Raw genomic sequence first — 23519 nt, 5'->3', positions numbered from 1 at the left:
GGCACTTTCCTAACTAATGTTGTCATGGCGTTAGGGGAAAATGAATAATAGTTATTCTAAAAGAAAGCTAGTATACCACAAAGGAGTCGAGTATCAATTGTGTGTCTGTAAATCAATATTCAATGTTTTTTTCTTTTTGATCATGCTTACATTTGTGACATGTGACTGCTTTTTTCACCTCTCCTTTGCCAGACAGCACAGTTTAATGTGGAACATTTCTCAGGGATGCACAACTGGTACGCCTGCTCCCATGCACGGCCCACCTTTTGCAATGTTTGTAAGGATAGTTTGTCTGGGGTCACATCTCACGGCCTCTCCTGTGAAGGTGAGTACAAATACACTCAGAGCTACACATGCTTACTATCACACGTGTGAAACTTAAAAAGGATAATTATTTCATGTATTTCACTTTAAATTTGGGGTAAGGCAACATGTTTTTGTCATCACTGGATGAAAAATCAAAATATTTTTGGCACTAGCTTCAAGAATACATAGACTACTCAATACTCCATTTGCAGTCCGCTAGTTTCTCTTGTCCCTGTTCTCACTGTAAGTGCATCTCCTCACACAAATGATAGGTCCTGTGCAGTAGAGCTATCTAACAACAAAAAGGTGAAGTGAAATAATGTTAAGTTAGTACTGAGTTGACAGTAACACAGTGTTAGCCTAAGTGCACTAAAAGCTTCAGAAGATGGCAAGAGTGCAAGCAAGAGAGAGGAGGACAGAGAGACAACGGAAAAAATTTGTCATCTACCGGTAAGCTTTTCACTCGTGCCACAAACTACTGCAGACAATGAAGAAAATTGTTGGTGTAGGAGGTATGACATCCATCCAAACTTCCAAAGAACCGCTGCACTGCTGCTAACTGCATGGCTCTCAACAGCTATGAGGTCACTAAAGACCTTGGTACTTGTTTTTGTTGTTGTTGGGTTTTTTTTGTTTTTTTAGGTTGCAAAAAAGGTCGCAAAAATTGTCACATATGTAACACTTAAAATGTCTTAAAATGCCTTTTACTTCTCCAACACAAACACCTACACTGATTGGAGAGCTAACCGCAGCCTCACAGAGTAAACAAATATGTGACGTATGATCAAAAAGATTCCAAAACTCTGCCCATCCCAACACACCAGATGTAAATTTGGCTGCTTTTCCTCTCAGATTGACGTGGACATTCCATGTCTCGTCCTACATTTCAGTCACCATGGACTTAGGTGTAATTACGGTGATTATTAGGTCAGCTGGCAAGTATCTCCAGGTAGAGTAAAAATCCTTTTTTAACAGAAGGGAGCTCATGGTAGTTGCCCTAATATGAGCTGTTTTGTGTAAGTCTGTGCTTCACTATATCTATATCAAATAATAATGTGAGCATATGTACTAAGTAATCCCTGTGAAACTAAAGCTCAGGCTTCAGATTGCTTTTTTAAAAATGTTTTTTAACTTGTGTCTGTGTCATGTCGGTGAGAGTGGTTACTCCTAATATGGTCGTCTCATGTGGAACAGGCAAGGAAGCTAAAACCACTTGCTTCACACAGAGGATCAACTCGCATCAAGACCCAGCATAGGACAAATAAAGATAGGTTTGAATTCTGAAGCACACAAAGCTAGTCTAGTAGAGTCAAAGCATGTCATGATAGAGATGGAAATGGGCACATTAAGTCTTCTTTAATGAGAATGAGGCAGGTTGAAATGATGCTGAATTATCTTGTGAAGAATTTGTTTTTAGACACATAGTGTTTTCTTACATAACTCTCTTTCCTGGCTCCTACTTCAAATAGCCACTCTTTTAAGATCAGACACCCTATAGTATTGCAACAGATGATTTTGCTTTGGAAGCAAAGCCTGTGAGTTGGCAGGTCTATAGGCACTTTGGGAAGGCTATATTGCTATTTTACGTAAGGACTGGTGAGTCACTGAAGTGAGAAAAGTCTTTTCTTGTGTCTGCCCAAGTGCAGCAGATTGGATATACCTGAGCCAGCAAGAGTCTTTGAAATGCACTGGGTTGTGGAGCAGGATGCCCACCAAGCTCACAGCCAGCATATCAATGCATGTCACCCTGTATTCATATGCTTTTATGCCATATTGCACGTTAGATAAGCGTTGGCTTAGACTGCATTTTTGAAAAATAGCATTTCACTTGCCTCCAATTGCCCTTAACAGGGAAAACTGTTAAAGGATCACGAATGACACCATATCTCCTCACCTCATGTGTGAAAGAACAGAGAAGTGGGGTGTTATGAGGAAGGTGTTTGACATGGGGGGCTGACACTATTTTTTTTTCTTTTTTGTACTTTCTTTTAGCTGGTGTAAAGTGTTATTGACAGGCAGCAGGCCATAATGAGCACCATCTGCATATCCTCTCACTCTAATTTTGCTAATGTTCCCCTGTGAGCATGTGCATGTGTAACTCAGTCCCGTGTGTGTGCCTACATGTGCGCTGGGTTTGCTGTATACGTGTGGAGGCAGTGAGAGCCTCTCCACTCAGTGCTCATTATCCTCTCATTTCCAGAGCAGAAGGCAAAAGAGAGAGATGTAGAGAGAAAGACCAAATCATTAGAGCAGTATCTAATGGTTGTTATTTGAATTGGCTTATTTTGCGCCACGCATAGACAAGCAACAATAGGAAGGTGCATTGAGATTATGGGGTTTTCATTATACATCACTGAGAGAAGCCTTCCATTGGGCACAAGGTACCTACAGGCAGACATTCATGGACATTGCTTTTTGGGCTAAATCACCATGAAGCAAAGTGAAAGTTACATATGGATATACAGTAATGGCATAAAAATGCTTATATGTTTATTTTAATTTTTAAAATTAGCTAGACAGCACACTACACTGGCTAGTGCCATTTTCTCACAGTGAGAAGGTCTTGGGTTTGACTAAACCAGGTAGTTGGGGCAGTTCATGGTGATGATTCATTCATGATGCATTGTGGAGTGTAAATGTTCTCCCTGTGCATGCATGAGTTTCCTCCGGTTATTCTGGCTTCCTCCCACAGTCCAAATGGATGCATATTAGGTTAACTGGTGATTCTGAATTGGCTGTAGGTGTAAATGTGATTGTTGTCTGTCTCTGTGTGTTAGCCCTACAGTAGACTGGTGACCTGTCTAGGATGTATCATGCCTCTTGTCCAGTGACAGCTAGAGTAGTCTCCAGCCCCTCTGTAACCCTGAATTGGATAAGTGGTAAATATGTCTTTGTAACCAAGTCAACAAAAAAATTTTCAGTTACCATAAAAAGTACAACTTATGATTAGTAGATCGGTATAAGATGTTCTGTTTATATCAAACTCTCATGCAGTCTTGAATCTCATCCGCTAAGTGTATCCCACTTTTTAACATATCAATAAAAGATTTCATATATTTTTTTATTGTCTGCTAACATGCAAAACGATTGGAAGTACTGAAGTAGATCCACAACCTTATTTCTTTATATTTTTTTAGGATAACACTGTGTTGTCATCAACTCAGTAATAACTTTCACTTCACCTTTCTGAGTTAGATAACTCAGAGTGAAACAACAGAGCTCTTCGCTAAATTGTATGTGTAGACAACACTGGCTCATACACTGTGTTAGATGCCTTTTCTATGCTTGAGTGATTCATGGGACAGTGTTAAGTGGTATAACAATCAAAACAACATTCCTCTGAAAATGGTCATGTAAAATGAGTGGACTGAAAATAAGAGAAAAAGCAGCCAATATTAAAAGAAACACTTTGAAAGACCTTCAGAAAGCCTGGAGAGCTATTATCCAAGATACATCCACCCATCCATCCAATTCCTTCCAATGATGCAATTAAGGTCGTAGCTGTTCCAGCTGTCTTGCTCAAGACCACAGTTAAGGTCTCCCTTCTTGAAAGCAAAATAGAAAGAAATGAGAGGTGGTTCAAGAGTTTTGGACAATACTGCTGGAATTTGTAAATGTTTTGGTGATACAAAGCAGTTGTAAAGCACCTGTGGCTCAGGAGGTAGATCTACAACCTGGAAAGTCAGTGGTTTGATCTCTGGTGTCCTTGGATAAGATGTTGAACCCCAAGTTGTCCACAGTCCAATTTTAGTGAACGTGTGGAAATGTGTGTGTGATAGGTACAAAGCTGTAAAAATGAATGTCTGTCAATGGACAAATGTGGCAAATGTAGTGTCAAAGTCTTTTGAGTCCTCAGTAAGAGTAGAAAATTTGCGGTAAATTATTCAATTTACTGCACAAATAAACTATGTCATAACCTTTGTGATAACACAGGGCTTTATCTAGCTTTGACATAGCCGTACCATTCAGGTGTGCATGTTACAACAGTTGTTACTGTGTTCACACATCTTTAGCACAGAGTTGGAGTGGTTAGCACCTGCTGATTGGCTAGGGAATTTTACTGTAAGGAACTTATCTGCAGGGACATGCTCCACCCTGACAACCATAGCTGGATAAGCACTGAAGATTAAAAAGATTTCAAAGACATTTAGCTATAAAAGGGCATTGTTTTAACCAAATCGTTGCATTTTTTAAAATGTGATGTTTGGCACACATTATTTAAATGTGTGCTAAGCATGCCTACATGTTCCTGTATGTTCTGCAGAATGGCTAATTCATTGGAGTTATTTCAAAATACTTTCATTGTCAGCAGCGACAGTGAGAATGGGAGGATCACCCATGAGAATATGAGAACCAGTATGTGAGAATGGGAGAGAGTGGGAGACAAGAAAATAGAGAGGCTATCATAGAAGGCAGTCTTTATTAAACTTTGAGGGCAGCCTGCCAAACAGTTTCACAGCAATCAGCGTGGCTTAAATTTCCCTTCGATTTCCTGCACAGGACAGTCAGTGGGGATTGATTTGTGCTACCTAACCATAAACACACACACACAAACCGTAAAAGCAGTTTGCCTTTCCGTCTGTATTTCACCCTCACACAGACACTCACAGTCTGAGACAATGTTTTCTTCTAGTCTGGTTTGTATGACAGCTCTGTGTATGGCCATTAACAGGCAGTGGTATTATGTCCTGAGAATTCTCTTAACGTCCTACTAATGCTCTCTAACAGCATTTAGTGGTAGACGAGATTGAAACATTGATTTTGCTCCCGGATATGACTTTGGCTCAGTTTGTAGTGTATCTGTGTGGCATGCCTAATGATGAGGTTTTGCGTGTTTAGAGAGAGAGAGGACAACAAGGTGGGGTAGCTGGAAGCAAAGCTCCCCATATCACAGACATTATTCATGAGTCTGCTAAGTGCCTCATCTTTACAGGAGAAAAAGTCGAGAGCAGTCTCCGTCTGTCTGTGCCACTGTACTGTTTCTTAAGAAACATTTATGTTGTATTTACACTTCACTCTTCATTCCTGTTCAAAGCAGCCAGCATTAAACACATTCAAGTCCATGCTTCTGCTTCTCATTTATATGGACTAAAGCTTGATGGACTGGATGTTAAAGTTGTACAATGACTTTGTCAGCACTGATCATCTTTAGTAAAAATGATGTAAGATCCCTCCATCACCACACCTACTTGTAGCTCTGTGTTTACACTGATCAAGTAACAAAAATCTTACCAGGCTTAAGCCCTGTGAAGCTCCAGATCTCTCTTTGTTGAGTGAATGTCCATTCAAGGTTCCTTCTTTTTTTTCTTTGTTTCGTTCTCTTTACCTCCTTTGACACCAGAGCAACATTTCGTTTGCCCGGTAGACCTTCCACAATCATTCCCATTGCTGAACCATGCAGCATTTGATTAACCTGGGAGAACTACCCAATCTCGCCAACAGTCTAGGAAAAAAATGCTGTCCTCTTCCAGTTTTGGTTGCCTTTTTCAGCCTTCATTTTCTTGATTTTCTGGTAGACAGTAAACGCATAGTGAAAGTAAGGTTAGCAATGTAACACTGCTAAAAATCATTGTTCTCTAACTACTACATTACTTCCTAAATCAAGAAGCGTCTGACGTTTCAGTTGAATAGTTAGGTATTTGATAGGAGCATTGATAGCACTCTAATACTCTCTTAGCTTAATTTAGCACAGGCAATGGAGACAGACAACACCTAGCATGACTCTGTTGCAAACTACCTCTCAAATGGAGGTAGTCAAGTTCATGAGTTGAATAGTCTGGTCTCACATAGGGTGCTGCAGGAGGTAGAACAGGTCATGCACCAGCCAGAAGGTTGCCAGGTCAATCCCTTGCCCCAATCTGCAGTTTGAAATGCAAATGTCAGGTTGTAAACTGGGCTAATATGGCTCACGATGAACAGTGTTTTCAGAACTTTTTTGAGAATTTACGCACACAGTAGGCCTCTCATTTGGACTAATTTATTAAAACACTGGGCGTGTCTGTTTCTGAGGTCTTCATTTGTGTTTTCAGTCAAGAAAAATAATTCATATTATGTTGCTGCCATTTTTTTTGTTCCTGTGCAATATTTCGGCAGATGTGCAATTTCCATCCCTATCCTTAACAACCATAGCCCTTCCACCCTATTATTATTTATTGTATTTTATTACGATGCCCTTGTACACACCCCCACCATGCTTCCTGCAACCCAAACAACGTGTATATAGTGTACATAGTATTCTTATATTGTTTCTCTTTCTTTTCTTGTATATTGTTTTCTTTACTTTCGCACCTTTGTGGTCTTGCTACCTAATTTGACTGTGCAAGCAAGTGTACAATGACAATAAAAGTTCTAAGTTCTAAAAATTTAATCAAATTAGAAAAAAATGACAATTCAATTCAAACTGACATCTTAAATTGGCTAGAAATACATGGTTTATTTTTTTAAAGTCTTTGGAGGAAGATTATCTGGATCACTGTTTGATTCATAAATAACTGTCATAATCATCAAAGTGACAGTTGAAAGGTGGAAACCATTGTCAGACTCAGGTGTGATATTTGTGTTTTACAGTGTGCAAATTCAAAGCGCACAAACGCTGTGCTGTCAGAGCCACCAACAATTGTAAATGGACCACCCTGGCCTCCATAGGGAAGGATATCATTGAGGATGAGGATGGGGTAAGTTTGTTCAAAAGCAGTCTTCTTTGAAAGGCAGAAAGGTTCATGTAATTTTTTAATAAGATTTTGAGCTGGTTGGGAATTTCCTCAGCCTGGTTTTCTGCAAAGAGTTTCTAAAATATAATGTGGGAGTCAATATAGAAAACTCTCCTAGTTCAAGTGAACGGAAGCCGACATTATTAACCATTTTTAATTTTGTGTGTGTGTGTGTGTGTGTTTGAAACCTACAGATTGCAATGCCTCACCAGTGGTTGGAAGGCAACCTGCCTGTCAGTGCCAAGTGTGCTGTGTGTGATAAGACGTGTGGCAGCGTGCTGAGACTGCAGGATTGGCGCTGCCTCTGGTGCAAAGCTATGGTAAGGCATCTATCACATGCACATCGCACATAACAATAAAACCATCTGGTTAATTTTATGTAGGTTCCCTGTTGTCCTGCCAAGGCTCTGATCCAAGCATGGACAGAGGAGGTTTGGAGGTTTCCTTTTTCACTGGGCTGATTGCAGCACTTGGGCTTGTCCTGGCACTCACCACAAACTCGTGAATGATTGGAATCTGAGAAATCTGGAGAGCCAGCTGGAACAATCTGGGAACTCAACTTGTAGTCATCCTCTGGGGGCAGCTGTCAGTTACTCCTGGCTTTCTTTATTGCAGACAATAAATATCTGGTTGATGAATACAGATGAATTACAAAAGGTAATAAAAACCTTAATAACAATGTCTGATGGTTTTAAGATTGTATTTTGGGAAATACAGTCCCTCTTTTTACACTTCAGAAGGACTTTACCCAAATGCTATCAGAGCCTGCAAACCAGTTTCCAGTACAAAACTCTTTTCCTTTGTTTACAAATTCTGCATATTTACCATGATCAGGTATAACATTATAACCATTATGACCATGATATAGTGTTGCTCCCCATTTTGCTGCCAAAATGACACAAGGTATACATGGTGTTACGTAAATGGACTGATTCTTAAATGGCGCTTTTCTACTCTCCTGGAGTACTCCAAGTGCTCTATACAATACCCTGCATTCACCCATACACACCCATTCACACAAGTACTGTTGTCTATGCTTTGTCAGTGCTTTCTAACTAACATACATTCATACGCATTCAAACTCCGATGGATGCATCGGAGAGCAAGTGGGTGTTAGTATCTTGCCCAAGGATATTTGGCATGAAGACTGGGGGAGCCAGGAATTGAACCACCAACCTTCTGATCAGCAGATGACCTGCTCTACCTCCTGAGTCTCCAAAGGTGGATTCTGTTCATATGGACGTAGTGTTTTCATGGGAGAAAAACGTTTTGTCACTCATCCAAGTGACTTCTTCAGTCTCAGCTGACTGCAGGTTTCCCCAATCTTATAAACAGTACATTTGCATAATGACTGAAACCAGCCCACTGTTTATAAGATTGGGGAAACCTGCAGTCAGCTGAGACTGAAGAAGTCACTTGGATGAGTGACGAAATGTTTCTCCCATGAAAACACTACGTCCAGATGAACAGAATCAACCTTTGGAGATTTACTTACCTGGATGATTGAGAATGCATCAAGATCTACCTCCTGAGCTACAGCCACCCCAGGTGCACGTGTCAAAGTAACATCCACATGGAAGGCAGGACCCAAGGTTTCTCAGAAGAACTTTGCCCAAAGCCTCACGCTGCCTGGCAGCATTAACTTTTTCGACAGTTTGAGCTACAGCAACTCGTCTGTTGGATCGGAACACATGAGCCAGCCTTTGCTTCCTACGTGCATCAATGATCCTTGGCCATTTTTCCTACTTCTACCACATCAGCTTTGAGAACAAAATGTTGCTCTCTAATACATCCCAGCCACTAAAAGGTGCCATGATGAAGAGATAATCAGTGTTATTCACTTCACCTGGAAGTGGTCATAATGTTTTGACTGATTGGTGTGTATACAGATATTTATATATAGACTTCTACTCTTAATAGCTTTTGTAGCTTAGGTCTTGGAATTGCAAACTCAGCCCATTTTTATTTAGTTGTTGTATATTATTTGATTTCTATATATATGTATATGTATATATTGTGTACAGTTTCTAAGATTGCTGTAAATATCAGAGCATTTACAGAAAGACTTATTTTTAGAGTGTTTTAAATCCATTAACAGATGTTAAATCTGACATGTAGAAGACAGGCAAGCTGTATCATTCAATGTGTTTCTTTTAAATTATGGAAAAATCAATAATCTTGTATCTAAAATCTGCTTAGAGTTTTAATTCCCTGTATTTGGTGTTGTTCTTTTAGGTGCACACAGCCTGCATGGACTTATATCCACGCAAGTGTCCCCTAGGTCAATGCAAAGTCTCCATCATCCCCCCTACTGCTCTCAACAGCATCGACTCAGATGGTAGGCAACACACACGTGATCAGCCGTGCAATCGTGCTGACTCACTCTGAGGGTCAGAGGTTGCACCTGTAAGTAGTCATTAGTTTTCAGAGGTGAATTCATGAGCTTTTGCTCTTATTTGTTCAGCTGATGACTTCTCATTGAACTTTGACCTTTTGCTCTATCGTATGAAAAGATAGTGGCAGGGAGGATGTTTCATTTTGGTTTAGTCAGCATCCACTCAGGGACACAGCCACTGACACTTTCCTTTTCTCAATACCTTCTTCTCTGAAGAAATAAAAAATTATAAAATTATGTTCCCCTCTGATCTTAGCACCAAACAGACCCAAAGCAAGTTTATTAAACTGCGGCATAAGTGGTTCAACCGTGTATATATGACTATATGACTAGATTTTTTGGCGGTGTTAAATGAATGACAGTGTAAAATTATTATGTTTTTTGTTAAACTGTTCTTTTCAAACCATCACTACTAAACTCTTCATTACTGTGTGTGTGCTTTATCGCTCCAACAAATGTACAAAGTTCATATATTCTGTAAAAACCCATGGATGCACTTTTAAAAAAAGAGCAGACCCAAAACATAAACTGTATGCAGCAGGAAATGTTTAGGTTTTATTCACAAGTTATTAACATTTATGTCTCACATTCTGATTTACTCAAGAGTGCCTCCCTTTTACATATTAAATTACTGAGACATAGAATAGACAAAAATGACAAACCTTTGCTATAAATTCCCTCTTCCATTTCTTTTTATATGGAGTTCAGTATAGAGTGTTAATACAGGATCATGACAAGGTATGTGTTCCAGGACACTGCCTGTTTCTCATATAGTGAGGTGGTTAAAAATAGACCCATGTGACAGTTTGAAACACACATTTCTTAAAATAGATCCTCTCACAAGACGTGTGCATGTGATAAAAACCCAATTTGATAATGATACAACTGCAAGAGGCTTCAAAATACCCTCAGACTCTATTCATGATCTCAACATAAAGGCACACTTTTATGGGCTCAAAATGTGGTCATAAATATTTTGTACTTGTAAAAAAGATTTGTATGTGTAAAAAAGATTTGTGTGTGTGTAAAAAAGATTTGTATGTGTAAAAAAGATTTGTGTGTGCGTAAAAAAGATTTGTGTGTGTGTAAAAAAGAGTTGTATGTGTAAAAAAGATTTGTGTGTGCGTAAAAAAGATTTGTGTGTGCGTAAAAAAGATTTGTGTGTGGACTTAGAAAAAAAACCCCTGCAAGTTACAAGTACGAATTTTGACCCTATTTTTCTTCCTTTCATCTGATTGGTCAATGTCATGTCAATCACAAATGTAACAATCCAATCAGAGAACAGATGGGTTTGGCTGTCGGAGGGGCGCTTTTTTGAACTGCAGGTCCTTGAAGGGTGATACAGTTTGAAGCTGGAGGATCTCTATATAAATATCCGATAGCAGCTAGGTCCCCTAACTTTCAGTAGCTGTTGAAAGGAAAAAGTTGTGGTATATCAGTGGTTAGAAATACCATTATTACTTTAGGATTAGTTTAACACAAAGTCAGGGCTGACCCAGGACCATTGCTGTGAGTCACAGTGCGCAGCATAAAAGTCCTTTCACATCAGACGCAGGATGTGCTGCTAATGCTAACTGCTAACTAAAAGCAAAGGATCCAGAATTTGTTGCGCTGGCTGCTGGGCTCTGTGGGTTTTTGCAGCAGCTCTACCTGTACTAGATGCACCTGCTCCTTGTCTTTTCTATCTCTGACTTTATGTCCTCTACAAGAGTTTCTGTTTTTTTTGCTGGTTCTTCAAATGTTCAATAAAAACATGTATGCTAATTCATAACGAAGAAAGCTTTGTAATGAAGACTGTCATTTCCAAAACACTGCCCGCCCCCACCCCGCGGTCCGCAGCGCTGTTGAAAAGGCTGTGGAAGTCCCTATATTAAACACGTAGACCTGTGACACAAAAATCACCAAACTCGGACGACCACAGACTGTTTTCCTTCGTGGTGATGAAGGAAAACGCTGGGTTGGCATGTAAAAGGGCATTTATTCCCTTCAAAGACCTGCAGTTCAAAAAAAGCGCCCCTCCGACAGCCAAACCCATCTGTTCTCTGATTGGATTGTTACATTTGTGATTGACATGACATTGACCAATCAGATGAAAGGAAGAAAAATAGGGTCAAAATTCGTACTTGTAACTTGCAGGGTTTTTTTTGGGCTAAGTCCACACACAAATCTTTTTTACGCACACACAAATTCTTTTTACACATACAAATCTTTTTTACGCACACACAAATCTTTTTTACACATACAAATCTTTTTTACACATACAAATCTTTTTTACAAGTACAAAATATTTATCACCACATTTTGAGCCCATACACTTTATACAGGTGTGTGTGTGTGTGTGTGTGTGTGTGTGTGTGTGTGTGTGTGACTATGTGTTTGCCAGTGTTTAAACCCGTTTTAGATGAAGATCAGCACCTGAGAGGCAGACTCAGATTAGCATGTGGGATTAGATTACTGTTGCTGAAGCCAGTGGCTGGATCTGTCTTTCTCTCTCTCACACACACACACACATACACACACACACACACAAACAGACACCTATATACAGTAAACACAGGCGAATCAGTCTGTGAAAAGCCAGCATCTGCTAATTGGTAGATGGATGGAGGAGAGACAGAGAACAGGAGGACAGAGTCCAGATGAAAGGAGGGCGAGAGTAAGATACAAGCAGAGAAAGGGAGAGGGCTAACAAAAGGGGAGATTTATGCTTCGTTAGGCTCTCTCTGTCTGTCTCTCTCCCTCTTTCTCTTTCTTGCTCTCTTTCTGTCCTTCTCTTGCCGTCATCTCGGCACGTGCCAGGATCCCCTCTGCTCGAACACTGGCTGAAAAGAGGGGGAGTTTGGTTGTAATTGGCTGGGGGGGCTGACTGTAGCACGTGCCAGAGTATCGTGACTCCCTGCTTGTCCTTTCTCTCTCCTCCACTTTCATGTGCTCTCCCTCTGTTCATCCTTTACAGAAACAGTCACAAAGAGAGTGACCCAGAAAGGACGATAAATCAAAAGATTGTAGAGGAAGAGATTAAAGAGAATGAGAAAGATATGAAGAAGGACGAATGTGTCCATGCTGCCAGAGATGGTATTCCCATATATTTAAGGTTGAAGCCTTAATATGCGCAAAGCTTTCACCACAGAGGCAGTGTTCAGATTACAGCTGGTAGTTGCATTACCTCCCCAAGACCAGAGTATGTATATGTGTTTTGTCCTCTACTGCACAGCAAAACACGTGTTTGTGGCATGTGTTAAGCCCGTCCTATGCATTATTATGCTTGGTGTCACACACACACACACACACACACAGACACACACACACAGGAGTTTGATGAGGCTGTTTAGCGATGACAGAGCTGGCTCACACCTCCTGCTGCATCTAGCACTGCTGCTCAAGTTTAAGTCATAACATGGTAAGATATTTAAAACACTAAAGCAGCAAGTTAAGACAGTTTTATTTAAACATTCTAGTAGCACAAATCAAAGGTTTACCTGATGTTTTTTTTTTCTTCAATCCAATTCAATTTGAATTAGATGAAAATGTTAAAAAAAACAAACAAAAAAGCTTGATGGATAAAGTTTTAGGATGTGTAACACACAGAGAATGCATACAGAACATTTATTGCAGATATAAGATGATTATTTAATTCAATTCAGTTTTATTTATATGGCATTGAAAACAATAGTTACCTCAAGGCACTAAATATTATAAGATAAACACCCTACAATAATACAGAGAAACCACAGCATGTTGCGCACCAAAATGGAAGCATAGGCTTCTTAGATGGGCTACGTCACACAGTAGGGCCTATTATCAGTAAGACAGTAACATTATATTGCTCAAAACGGTGTCAACTGCAAAAAAATCAAGCGCTCCACTACAATGACCTCAGTTAGTGGAACAGACACCAGTCAGCTTGTTTTGACACAAAGCAACACCCCTAATCTTAAAGTGCTTACAAAAATCGAACAGGTGATATATTACTTTTATAATAATATTAGATTAGATTAGATTAGATAAAACTTTATTAATCCCTCAGTATAGAGTTGATATCGAGGTTGAAGCTAACCATAGACACCAAAAATGTTTTTCTTACCAGGTTGTGAAGATGTGTTTTTTTAGTGCTGGAAAGTTGTGCATTTAAAAGTGGGCAATAAACTCAAGTGGCCATTATATGCCATTATAGACCTGGCATAGAACTGAGCAAAAAAGATTGATTAGCCAGATCTGCTATGTGACTCCTTCTCCACTTTGGACACTCTATACACAAAAAAATTTCAATTAAAACAGCAATAAAACAGTAATTTAGGTTCTTTTTCCATGTAAATTTCACTGCTTCCAGTCTGGTGAAACAGAGCCATGTTGACTTTTGTTGTTCTTACTGCTGCCATGACTCCTCAGGCTTCTGGAAGGCCACCTGTCCCCCGTCATGTGCCAGTCCCCTCCTGGTCTTTGTCAACTCCAAAAGTGGCGACAACCAGGGAGTGAAGTTCCTACGGCGCTTCAAGCAGCTTCTGAACCCAGCTCAAGTCTTTGACCTGGTCAACGGTGGGCCACACCTTGGGTGAGGAAAACACTTGCAAACAAATCTGCTGTAAATATCCATAAATATCAAAGTGCACCAGTTTTGTTATTAGGCTTTAGTTGAAAGCTGATCCTGCAGAATAAGTACATGAGTGGCTTTGTTGTGTTTTTTCCAGTTTGCGCCTGTTTCAGAAGTTTGACAACTTCCGAATCTTGGTGTGCGGAGGTGATGGCAGCGTGGGATGGGTCCTCTCAGAGATCGACAAACTCAATCTACACAAACAAGTAGTGCACAGTAACATAAGCGTTATTTTAACAATGACAATGAAAACACTATTAGGGTTTGTTTCTCTTCTACTGAAAATGAATGATAATCACAAACTATCATAAACATATTGGATAGAAAGTCTTTTTAAACAGGTTTTATACAGCTTTCCAGAACAAGTACACAGATGATAATTTGTCTTTGGCCAGTGTTCCAATTGCGCTTTTTGCCTTTGCTCTGAGCAAGTTCACATAAAGATACAAAGTCATTCCACACGCACAGGCAGGAATGTACAGACAAACAGCTCATTTTGAGTATAGCAGACACTGATGCCAAATAAACCCTGTGCCTGCCTTTCAGTGCCAGCTGGGGGTGTTGCCCTTGGGCACCGGCAATGATCTGGCGCGAGTGCTTGGCTGGGGCCCGTCATGTGACGATGACACCCAGCTGCCTCAGATTCTGGAGAAGCTAGAGAGGGCCAGCACCAAGATGTTGGACCGCTGGAGCATCATGACCTACGAGATTAAGATCCCACCCAAACACAGCTGCCCTACCACGCCTGAGGGAGCTGACGACTGCCAGGTACTCACAGGAGTTGACAGATATTCACACGCATCAGTAGACCCAATAAAAGCCAGCAGGGGATTCCAGACAGACAGACGTGGGGAGGAGGTAGTTGCAGGGAATAGCACCTGACATTTTGAATTCATGTTCACCTTACCTCCAGTTTAAACATGGGCAAATAAGCATTTTAGCACTTATACCTTATTAACTGTAGTGCCTATAAGATTGCGTTTAACAGTTGTTTTCTGAATAGAAATAAACAGTTTCATTGTTTTCTCAACAGTTTCACATTTCAACCTATGAAGACTCAGTAGCTACTCACCTGACAAAGATCCTCAACTCTGAGCAGCACTCTGTGGTCATCTCCTCTGCCAAGTAAGTGTTTATAACACCGCCGTTACCCAGAATAAGAAGTCTAAAATCAACCCAAACAGCAATGTAATCAACTACAGGCTAAAAACTACGATGTGCATGTCGTCGTGATATTGCATTGTAATTGCTGCAGCATTATTGCAGCTGCTCCAGTAATCACACTAATAATTCTGACATTTTTAAATATGTGAGCAGTCCACTTGGGGACACATTTGTCAAAAGTACATTTAAGCAACTGTTCTTGTATTGATTTTGTCCTAGTCACAAATAACCAATGTACCCCTCCCTTCACATAAGTAATGAACCTTTTGTTTTTGACTGGAATAAAAATGTATTTATAAAGCACAACTCTACAACAATAGTTTTCTCAAGGTGTTTTTTTTTATAGTAAGAAAGAACCGCTATGAGCAGCAGTTGGCAACAGTGGGAAGCAAGAACATCCTTTTAACAGGCTCAGGGAGGGGCAGCCATGTGCCACATTCTAGAATAAAGAACAAAGAGGAGAACAAAAATTTACTTTTGTGAAAAATAAATTATATTTCCATATAGTGAAAATAGTAAATGAAGTATGTAAAAAGATACAAAAGGAGGTAAATAATTAGCTTTTCTCAGATTACGTTATGTCAGGAAGAACTTATGTTTTCTCTCCGTTTCTTAGAATTCTGTGTGAGACAGTGAAGGATTTTGTTGCCAAAGTGGGGAAGGCGTATGAGAAAAGCACTGAGAATGCTGAGGAGTGCGACTCCATGTCTCTCAAAGTAAGCCTCAAAAACAATGCAGTAAACATCCATTATCTGCTTGTGCTGAAAGCCAACTCCATATATATTAAATTTCTGCTAATTCACTGTCCTGTGAATGCTGCTGCAGCACTCCATCTGGTCCTTAAGTGTCTCTTCCTCTGTGCCCTCCAGTGTGCCATCCTCAATGAGAAACTGGACTCCCTCCTCCAGACCCTCAACACAGAGTGCCAAGCTCTACCTCCGCTCCCCCTTTCCACTCCACCTATTGTAGAGGAGGAACAGGAGGAGGAGGAAGAGGAGGAGGAGGAGGCCAGTGAAGAAAGCCTGACAGAGCTGAAGGAGAAACTGGAGGAGGAGGAGACGGAGAAAGGAGTGGCAGGAGGTTCGCCGCACCAGCTGTTCAAAAGCAGGGAGCAGTTGATGCTCAGGGCCGACAGTCTGAAGAAAGCGGTTCGACAGGTCATAGAACAGGCAGAGAGAGGTGTGTGTAGTGAGCTACAGGATAAGGATTCTGCCTCGTGATGATGAATGGAATTATCAAAATGTTTTTGAAACAAAAACATGCGGTTATTACATGCAACTTATTGTGTTATGGCCAACCCATTTATGCCCTGTTTAGTGGTTGATGAGCAGAATGCCCATACGGAGGACCCAGAGCTTCCATCCCCTCTGGAGAAGGACAGCGAGGACGAGAACAGAGACAGTGAGAAAGATGAGGACACTAAGGAACTGGAAGCAGTGTCATGTAAGTGTTTCTGCTGCTTTTTGGCCTGTTCCCCTTCTACATTTGCGAGGTACTTCCAGCCATTCACTTACTTGGCCCGCTACATTTCATAAAAGGCTAGTTCCAAAGAACTTAACCTGGCCAGCTTTGCATGTCCACTGTGCAAGTCTTCCAGCTTGCATTGTTCTTGTAGCTGACACATATTGTTTTTGGGCTGAATTAAGAAAATAAGTCAGCAGTGGTCGGTGTAAAAACATATTTCCTCACTCTTTTCTCTACTGAGAGAAGGAAACACAGCTATCTCTATAATTTAGGCAAGTTTAAGAACAACAAAGATGCCTTAAAGGCATAGATTTTTGTACACATGATTTTAATGTTGCCACCTTGTGGGTATTGCAGTCATTGCACCACAGTGGACCAGAGACATAGCTAATGGGGAAAAAAAGCCTGCTGACGCAAATCAAGTTTCCTGTCATAAATAAACTCAGGGATTAGTGCTAAAAGTGCTTGGAGCAACTTTTCCTCCTGTGATATTCCACCTCTTACACCAGGCTGACCTGCTTAGGTCCTAATCTTCAGACTGTGGCAACTTCTTTAATAATAAATCAGTGTACCTGTTGAAAGTACACAGGCAGGCCGGCTGTTTGAACATGCAGGTTACTGTGAAATGTCCACTGCGCTTCTTTGTGAGTGTGTGTGGATGGGCTACAGGATATGTTATTGTCTTAGGGGCAGAAGTTCTTCCTGTTTATCATTGGGCTGCTTCCTTCCTTCCACACATTTTCCAAGTATTAGAAGACTAGGAGGAATCAGTCAAACCCTCTGCTTTGTGTCCTCTCCTTGTTTCCGTCTTTCGTCCTGTTTCTCCTTCCTGACCAGGAAGCACTCCGAGGAAGTAGAGCAGAAGAGATTGCTGCCCATGGTCTGGTTCAAATATAGCTATCAGTAATTGTCAGCCTTCTAACCAATTGCTCTTGAAGTCATACAATGAAAGCAAAAATAATGTCAAATCCAGGATGCAACACCAGAATAAACCCCGAGCAACGAGTCTTTCAAAGTAAATGTGTGTAATTTTACTGTATGTAAAAGTAATCATGTTGTTAGACAGTGGGACTCACTCACAAGAAATGCGTTTTGATTCATCAGTATATTCTTACCTGAAATTAAATTCGATGTAGAGAAGAAAAAATATTAACTGGAAATTTGTTGGCCAAAGCCTCAACTTGTTCAGACAGTCCTTGTACAGATCACAGGTAGCGTGTGCAAGGTAGGAAAAAAATGACCATTGCATACCTTTGATGAATTGATGTTGATTTTGTGTATGTTCTTAATTTATGAGCAAGGTATGAGGAAGGTAATAACATTGTTAGCCACATCTTGGTGAATGAGGCCCATTGTGAGTACTGTCTATTGGACACATAGACCCCAAATGTTATTATTTGTACCTGCACCCAGCCTTACTGTATAAATATTATATACCTAAAATTGCATTAATTGATGCATCGAAAAATTCCCATTTTTTGTTCATATGTGGATGCATGTCTATGGATGTGCATCTCTGTGTTAATAAGTACCCTCTGACACAGCTGAAGCGCATTTTGTTTTGCTTTATACTTTCCATCATATCTGTCCCTAAATTCAAAGTAAGTTTTTCTCTCCTTGGCCCAGCTGCTAAGAGTCCCTGTTCTCCAACGGAGAGGAGAGTGAGCCGTAGCACCCAGTCCTATAGCTCCTTCACCATCACACCCTTCACCACCAGCAAGGAGAATCTCCCTGTACTCAACACACGCATCATCTGCCCGGGTAAACACACATAAACAGGCACCAAACTCATCACATTGGATCAACAAGGGCACAATCAGTCAGGCATTGCAGTTCAGTATTGTGTGACACAGACGATGTGTGTTTGTGTGTATGTGCAGGTTTGCGAGCAGGTCTGGCTGCCTCTATTGCTGGCAGCTCTATCATTAGCAAGATGCTGCTGGCTAACATCGACCCTTTCGGGGCCACATCATTCATCGACCCTGACCTGGACTCTCTGTAAGAGCCATGTCTTTTTCTAATGCCTTCTTCCATCTATGTCACTGTGATGTTGTTTGTTGGTCACATTCTACACTGTTGCTTTGTCTTTCTCCCACTTGATGTATTTGTGTGCAATCTAACTACCTTTTTTGTGTGTGTGTTTGTGTTGACTGCTTGTTCATCCAGAGAGGGCTATATGGAGAAGTGTGTTATGAACAACTACTTTGGCATTGGCTTGGACGCAAAGATCTCGCTGGAGTTTAACAACAAGCGAGAGGAGCATCCAGAGAAATGCAGGTGAGTCTCATTTCCAATGAACACAGCATATTTGTGTGGGTTTTTTTTTTTATAATTTCATTTTATTTGCTTTGTTTATACATAAACAAGTACATGAACTTTTGAACAGTCCTAAGCTGGCAGCGTTGGAGCAAATCTGCCTCTTTTGATAACTGAAGTTACTTACCAGTCAAGTATTCTCATTTTTTCAGTCTGTATGTGAGTTTTTCTATTTTCAGGACCTCGTCAAACACAATCACCAACTGTCTAGAACTGAGTGTTGCAGTCCTTAGCCAGTTTTGAGTTATCATTTGTTTTTGCTGCTAACAGGATAACCTTAAACAGGTGTTGGTCCTTGAATAAAGACAAGTAAATATGTCACCAAGAGCTGCCAAGATGATATCCCAGAAGGGTTTTATTTTCCCACGTGTCTAAAAAGAAATTGTGAAAATGTGATCACTTAATCTCCAGCAAGGCTGTTGTACGTTTATCTGTTTGCTTGTAATTTGGGGCATTACAAAATACAGAGTCTGACTTTTCCAGGTACATTCCCTCCATTTCAGTGATTGTGTTGCAGGTGATGTGTTGTCCACGTATTTGTGTGTTTTAAAGTTGAAGTGACACAACAGTCTTTTTCCTGCACACCGCCTCTGCACCTTCCCCACACAGGAGTCGTACCAAGAATATGATGTGGTACGGTGTTCTGGGCACTAAGGAGCTGCTGCAAAGAACCTACAAGAACCTGGAGCAGAAGGTCCAGCTGGAGGTGAGACATGGAGAAAATCAGGCATTTAAGGCTTTGGATTAAAAAAGAAACGACAAAAATTTTAATTGAAAACACTGCATGTTACACACTCGCATTTCACCAGCGCTTAAATCTTTATAATCACTTAAATTACCCATGGCAGAATAAGGAACACGTGCTGACAAAAATTAGAGTTCACCTCTCCTTTTACTCACAAAGATTTTTTTTTTTTTTAAAAAGTTAATAAAAAAAGTTTTAATATTAAAAAAATTATATTGTTTGTTATTATGTAAAAACATTTAGAGAATAACGGTCCTTAATAATATGCCCTTAAAAAAATTCCATGATTATGTGTATATTTGAACGAACTCCAGGTTTCTTAGGCAGTGACGATGTTGGTAAGAGTAAAAACCACCCTGTTCTGTGAGATTGCTTATTTACACAGCCAGAAAACTGATAACGTGTAATAAAAAAACACCAGTTTTTTTTGTGTCAGTTTTTCAATGAAATAGTTCTGAAAGCTCAGTAAAGGCAGAAGAAAAAATGTGGTTAAATGTTTATAGAACCAGCAAACAGCCTTAATTTAGACATACAGAGTATATGTGGCTGTAGCTCAGGTGGTAGAGCGGGTCATCTATTGATTGGAAGGTTCGTGGTTCGATCCCTGGCTTCCCCAGTCTTCATGCCAAATATCCTCGGGCAAGATACTAACCCCAAATTGCTCTCCGATGCATCCATCGGAGTGTGAATGTTACTTAGTAAGCACTTAGAAAAATGTGCTTGGGTGAATGTACAAGTTGTGTACAGCGCTTTGAGTGCTCAGAAAGAGTAGAAAAGTGCTATATACGAACCAGTCCATTTTTTTTTTTTTTTTTTTTTACCATGTTCTCTTTTCTTTTGCTTTACTGGTCCAACTTAACTTTGTTATTTTGTGTCTTTCCCAGTGTGATGGACAGTACATCCCACTGCCCAGCCTTCAAGGCATAGCAGTGTTGAACATTCCTAGCTACGCAGGCGGAACCAACTTCTGGGGCGGCACCAAGGAGGATGATGTAAGTACATTTACTGTTCTCAAGCTGTTCACTCTAATAAAACTGCTCTCTGTGTGATGTTCCATCCTACTTGGCATGGCCCTGGTAGGAAACTCAGATCATCTTTGAGGGATGAAAACAGGTGTGTTTTCCGCTCTGCTTGGAGCTTTTTTCTTTTTGTCTTTTGTCTTCTTTTTGTTTTTGTCTACTTTTTGTCTTCTCTGATATTACCTAAAGAATGACAGTGTGGACGCCTGTTTGACATGACCCCGATAGCCTGGATGTGCAGGGGGAGGGATGGCTAGAGAGACGTCTCTGCTTGTATGTTTAAGGCTCAGAGCACACTGGCTGAGGGATTAGAGTGTCAGTTTGCACACACTGCAGAGGGCTCACTCAGGGGTGTGTGTGGGGGGGCACACACACACACACACACATATACAGCAATGTGCATTGGGTGTTATGTAACTGTTTTTGCTGGAGAGGAGGAAGCAGAAACAGAGACAGTATATACACGACTGCACAAACACAGGCACAGATTATCATCAGAGTTTTGCCTTTGTTTGGAATAAATCATTCATTTTGACACATGGGAGTAAATATAGTTTTTTTTATACATATACATATATATGGAGAGAGAGAGAGAGAGAGAGAGAGAGAAGATAATATACATCTTAGTAATTGTAAAAGCTAATGATAAAATGACCGATCCTGCTAACACACAGATCAGTGCCCTCCCACTGGCTGTGTCCATCTAGTGGCTGGTGCCCCACAAGACAACTGAGAGGGTCACCTGATCGCTTTTCAGCAGTTTCTGAGTTTATTTTGTTTGTTTGTTTGTTTGTTTTAGAAGTACAAATATGTGTAAAAGAAAATTCAGGAATAAATTTGACAATTTTTCATTTTTATTTTATTTTTTTATTTTTACAACATACACATATGATCTACTCCTCAAAATCTTGGGGTCCCTTGGAAATTAAGTCTATTATTTTATGTTATATATAAGTGATGGATCAAAAATGTTGTCAAAACAATTAGATTTCTACGTTAGATGTACAGAGGCCTGTTTCAGCACCCCTCACTGCTGTGTCGCATTATGTTACCTTATATCGTACTAATGATCATTAGGCTTGGGATCTCTTTGTCTAGTTATGTTAGCACTGCTGACAGCAGTCATGTTCACTTAATCAGTCGGTCTAGTTGAGTTTCTGAAACTCGTCAGAGGTTTCTATTTTAAGGAATAAAGTTATTTTGTTATTTTAAGAAGTTGTGCGTGTATTATTCTCTTCACAAGTCCGCACAATCTCTCACTGTAATAAAAAACCTGTTTCTCAAACTAAAGTCTGACGCTGAATTCATGTTCAAGTCTGCAAGCTAGGACATGAATTCATTGTCAGTGAGTTTCAGAAAAGAAGCCTCTTTCTTTGGCCCTTTTCAGGCTTCATTCAAACCTACATAGACGCTTAACCGACTAAATGAATTACTTCTTTCATCAGCATAACAGTTGTCAGCAGTGCTAACATGATTGAAAATACTTTTCTAATAATCTTTCAGCCTATAAATTGAATGTGCAGCTAACACGGTGTTCCACAGGAGCATGGGTGTGATAGTGTCTGAAAATGGGCCCCTATGGCAGTATGTTGCTTTTGCACATGGCTCTGTGGACCTCCTTTACAGGTTGGGTTGCTTCATTTTGTAAACACTGTGAATAGGTTTAGAGGTTTCATAGGGCAATTTTGGAAATCTACTTCATTTTCTCATTTTAAGGAAACGGTAAAATACAACTAAATCTATATTTCAACAATCCAGCTCAATGTTGGCAAAATCCTTAACCCTCTCCAGCAATATCTGTATTATATTTTATCAACATTTGAATTTTGAAACTCATGTCTCAAAGCTCATCCATTGCTTTCTTTGTTTCATCTCTCAGTCTTTATCCCATCTTCAGCTGCTACAGGGAATAACGAGTAGGCTGCTAAAACATGCTGGCTTCTGGTGAAATTCTGAATTAATTTTAGAATGTTTATTTTAACATGAGGCCCTTTGATTTGGGTGTCACAGCCGGGATGACTGGTGTGTTTGTGGAGCAGACCCTAAAGCAGACAACGGAGAGACGGAACTGAATCTTTAACAAAAAGCGAGCCATTTATTTTGTGCTTAAGTCAAAAATGGAAAACAAGGCAAAATACTGGAACAAACTGACCTGGGAGCAACTAAATTACTACGATAACTAAAACAAGAAACTGAACACGTACATGAAAAAAACCTGAGCAATCGAAAGAAAACTCTGACCAGATATGACCTGACATGAAAACAACAGACAACCCAACAAAGAACAGAAGAAGACAGAGGACTTAAATACACAGAAGGGTGATGAGAGAAGTGGAAACACCTGGGGAAACACAGCTGACACAAATGAACCTGACGCCACAGGGAACACAAGACACTTCAAAGTAGTGTGCCCCGGGGCATCCTCCCAGTGGGACATGCCCAGAAAACCTCGCCTAGGAGGCATCCTTGTCAGATGCACGAACCACCTCAACTGGCTCCTTTCGATGTGGAGGAGCAGCGGCTCTACTCTGAGCCCCTCCCGAATGTTGTCTGGGGACTTTTGCCCCCTGGTCGGGTCTCCCATGGCAAATTGGTCCTGGGTGAGGGACCAGACAAAGAGCGATTCAGAAAACCCCTATGAAAAGACCATCTAGGGAACAGTTCATCCTGCCCGGGATAGGGTTACTGGGGCCCCGCCCTGGAGCCAGGCCCGGCGAGGGTGCCCAAGGGCAAGCGTCTGGCGGCCGGGTCTTAGTCCATGGGGCCCGGCCAGGCACAGCCCGAAAAAGGGACATGGGCCCATCTTCCT

The 23519-nt window shown here is 40.6% G+C and overlaps 1 protein-coding gene across 12 annotated transcripts in view; it reads left to right on the top strand.

The window, feature by feature from the left end:
- Positions 1–23519, top strand: part of dgkh (diacylglycerol kinase, eta) — an 85590-nt gene that overhangs the window by 45832 nt on the left and 16239 nt on the right. For all 12 annotated transcript variants that reach the window (XM_084907743.1, XM_084907742.1, XM_084907739.1 and 9 more), the window contains 16 exons: positions 193–325; positions 6874–6980; positions 7211–7336; positions 9252–9354; positions 13801–13963; positions 14100–14208; positions 14549–14770; positions 15036–15127; positions 15783–15882; positions 16036–16345; positions 16484–16609; positions 18257–18391; positions 18511–18628; positions 18797–18907; positions 19556–19652; positions 20576–20683. In XM_084907743.1, coding sequence (XP_084763869.1) covers positions 193–325; positions 6874–6980; positions 7211–7336; positions 9252–9354; positions 13801–13963; positions 14100–14208; positions 14549–14770; positions 15036–15127; positions 15783–15882; positions 16036–16345; positions 16484–16609; positions 18257–18391; positions 18511–18628; positions 18797–18907; positions 19556–19652; positions 20576–20683 — 2160 coding nt within the window. The remainder of the gene's footprint in view (positions 1–192; positions 326–6873; positions 6981–7210; positions 7337–9251; positions 9355–13800; positions 13964–14099; positions 14209–14548; positions 14771–15035; positions 15128–15782; positions 15883–16035; positions 16346–16483; positions 16610–18256; positions 18392–18510; positions 18629–18796; positions 18908–19555; positions 19653–20575; positions 20684–23519) is intronic.

The sequence above is a fragment of the Perissodus microlepis genome, chromosome 16 (genome assembly GCF_051167445.1).
Source record: "Perissodus microlepis isolate ML-2025 ecotype Zambia chromosome 16, ASM5116744v1, whole genome shotgun sequence".
Classification (NCBI taxonomy): Eukaryota; Metazoa; Chordata; class Actinopteri; order Cichliformes; family Cichlidae; genus Perissodus; species Perissodus microlepis.
Note: the sequence above shows the minus strand (reverse complement) of the source record. Positions and strands in the feature narration are given on the sequence as shown.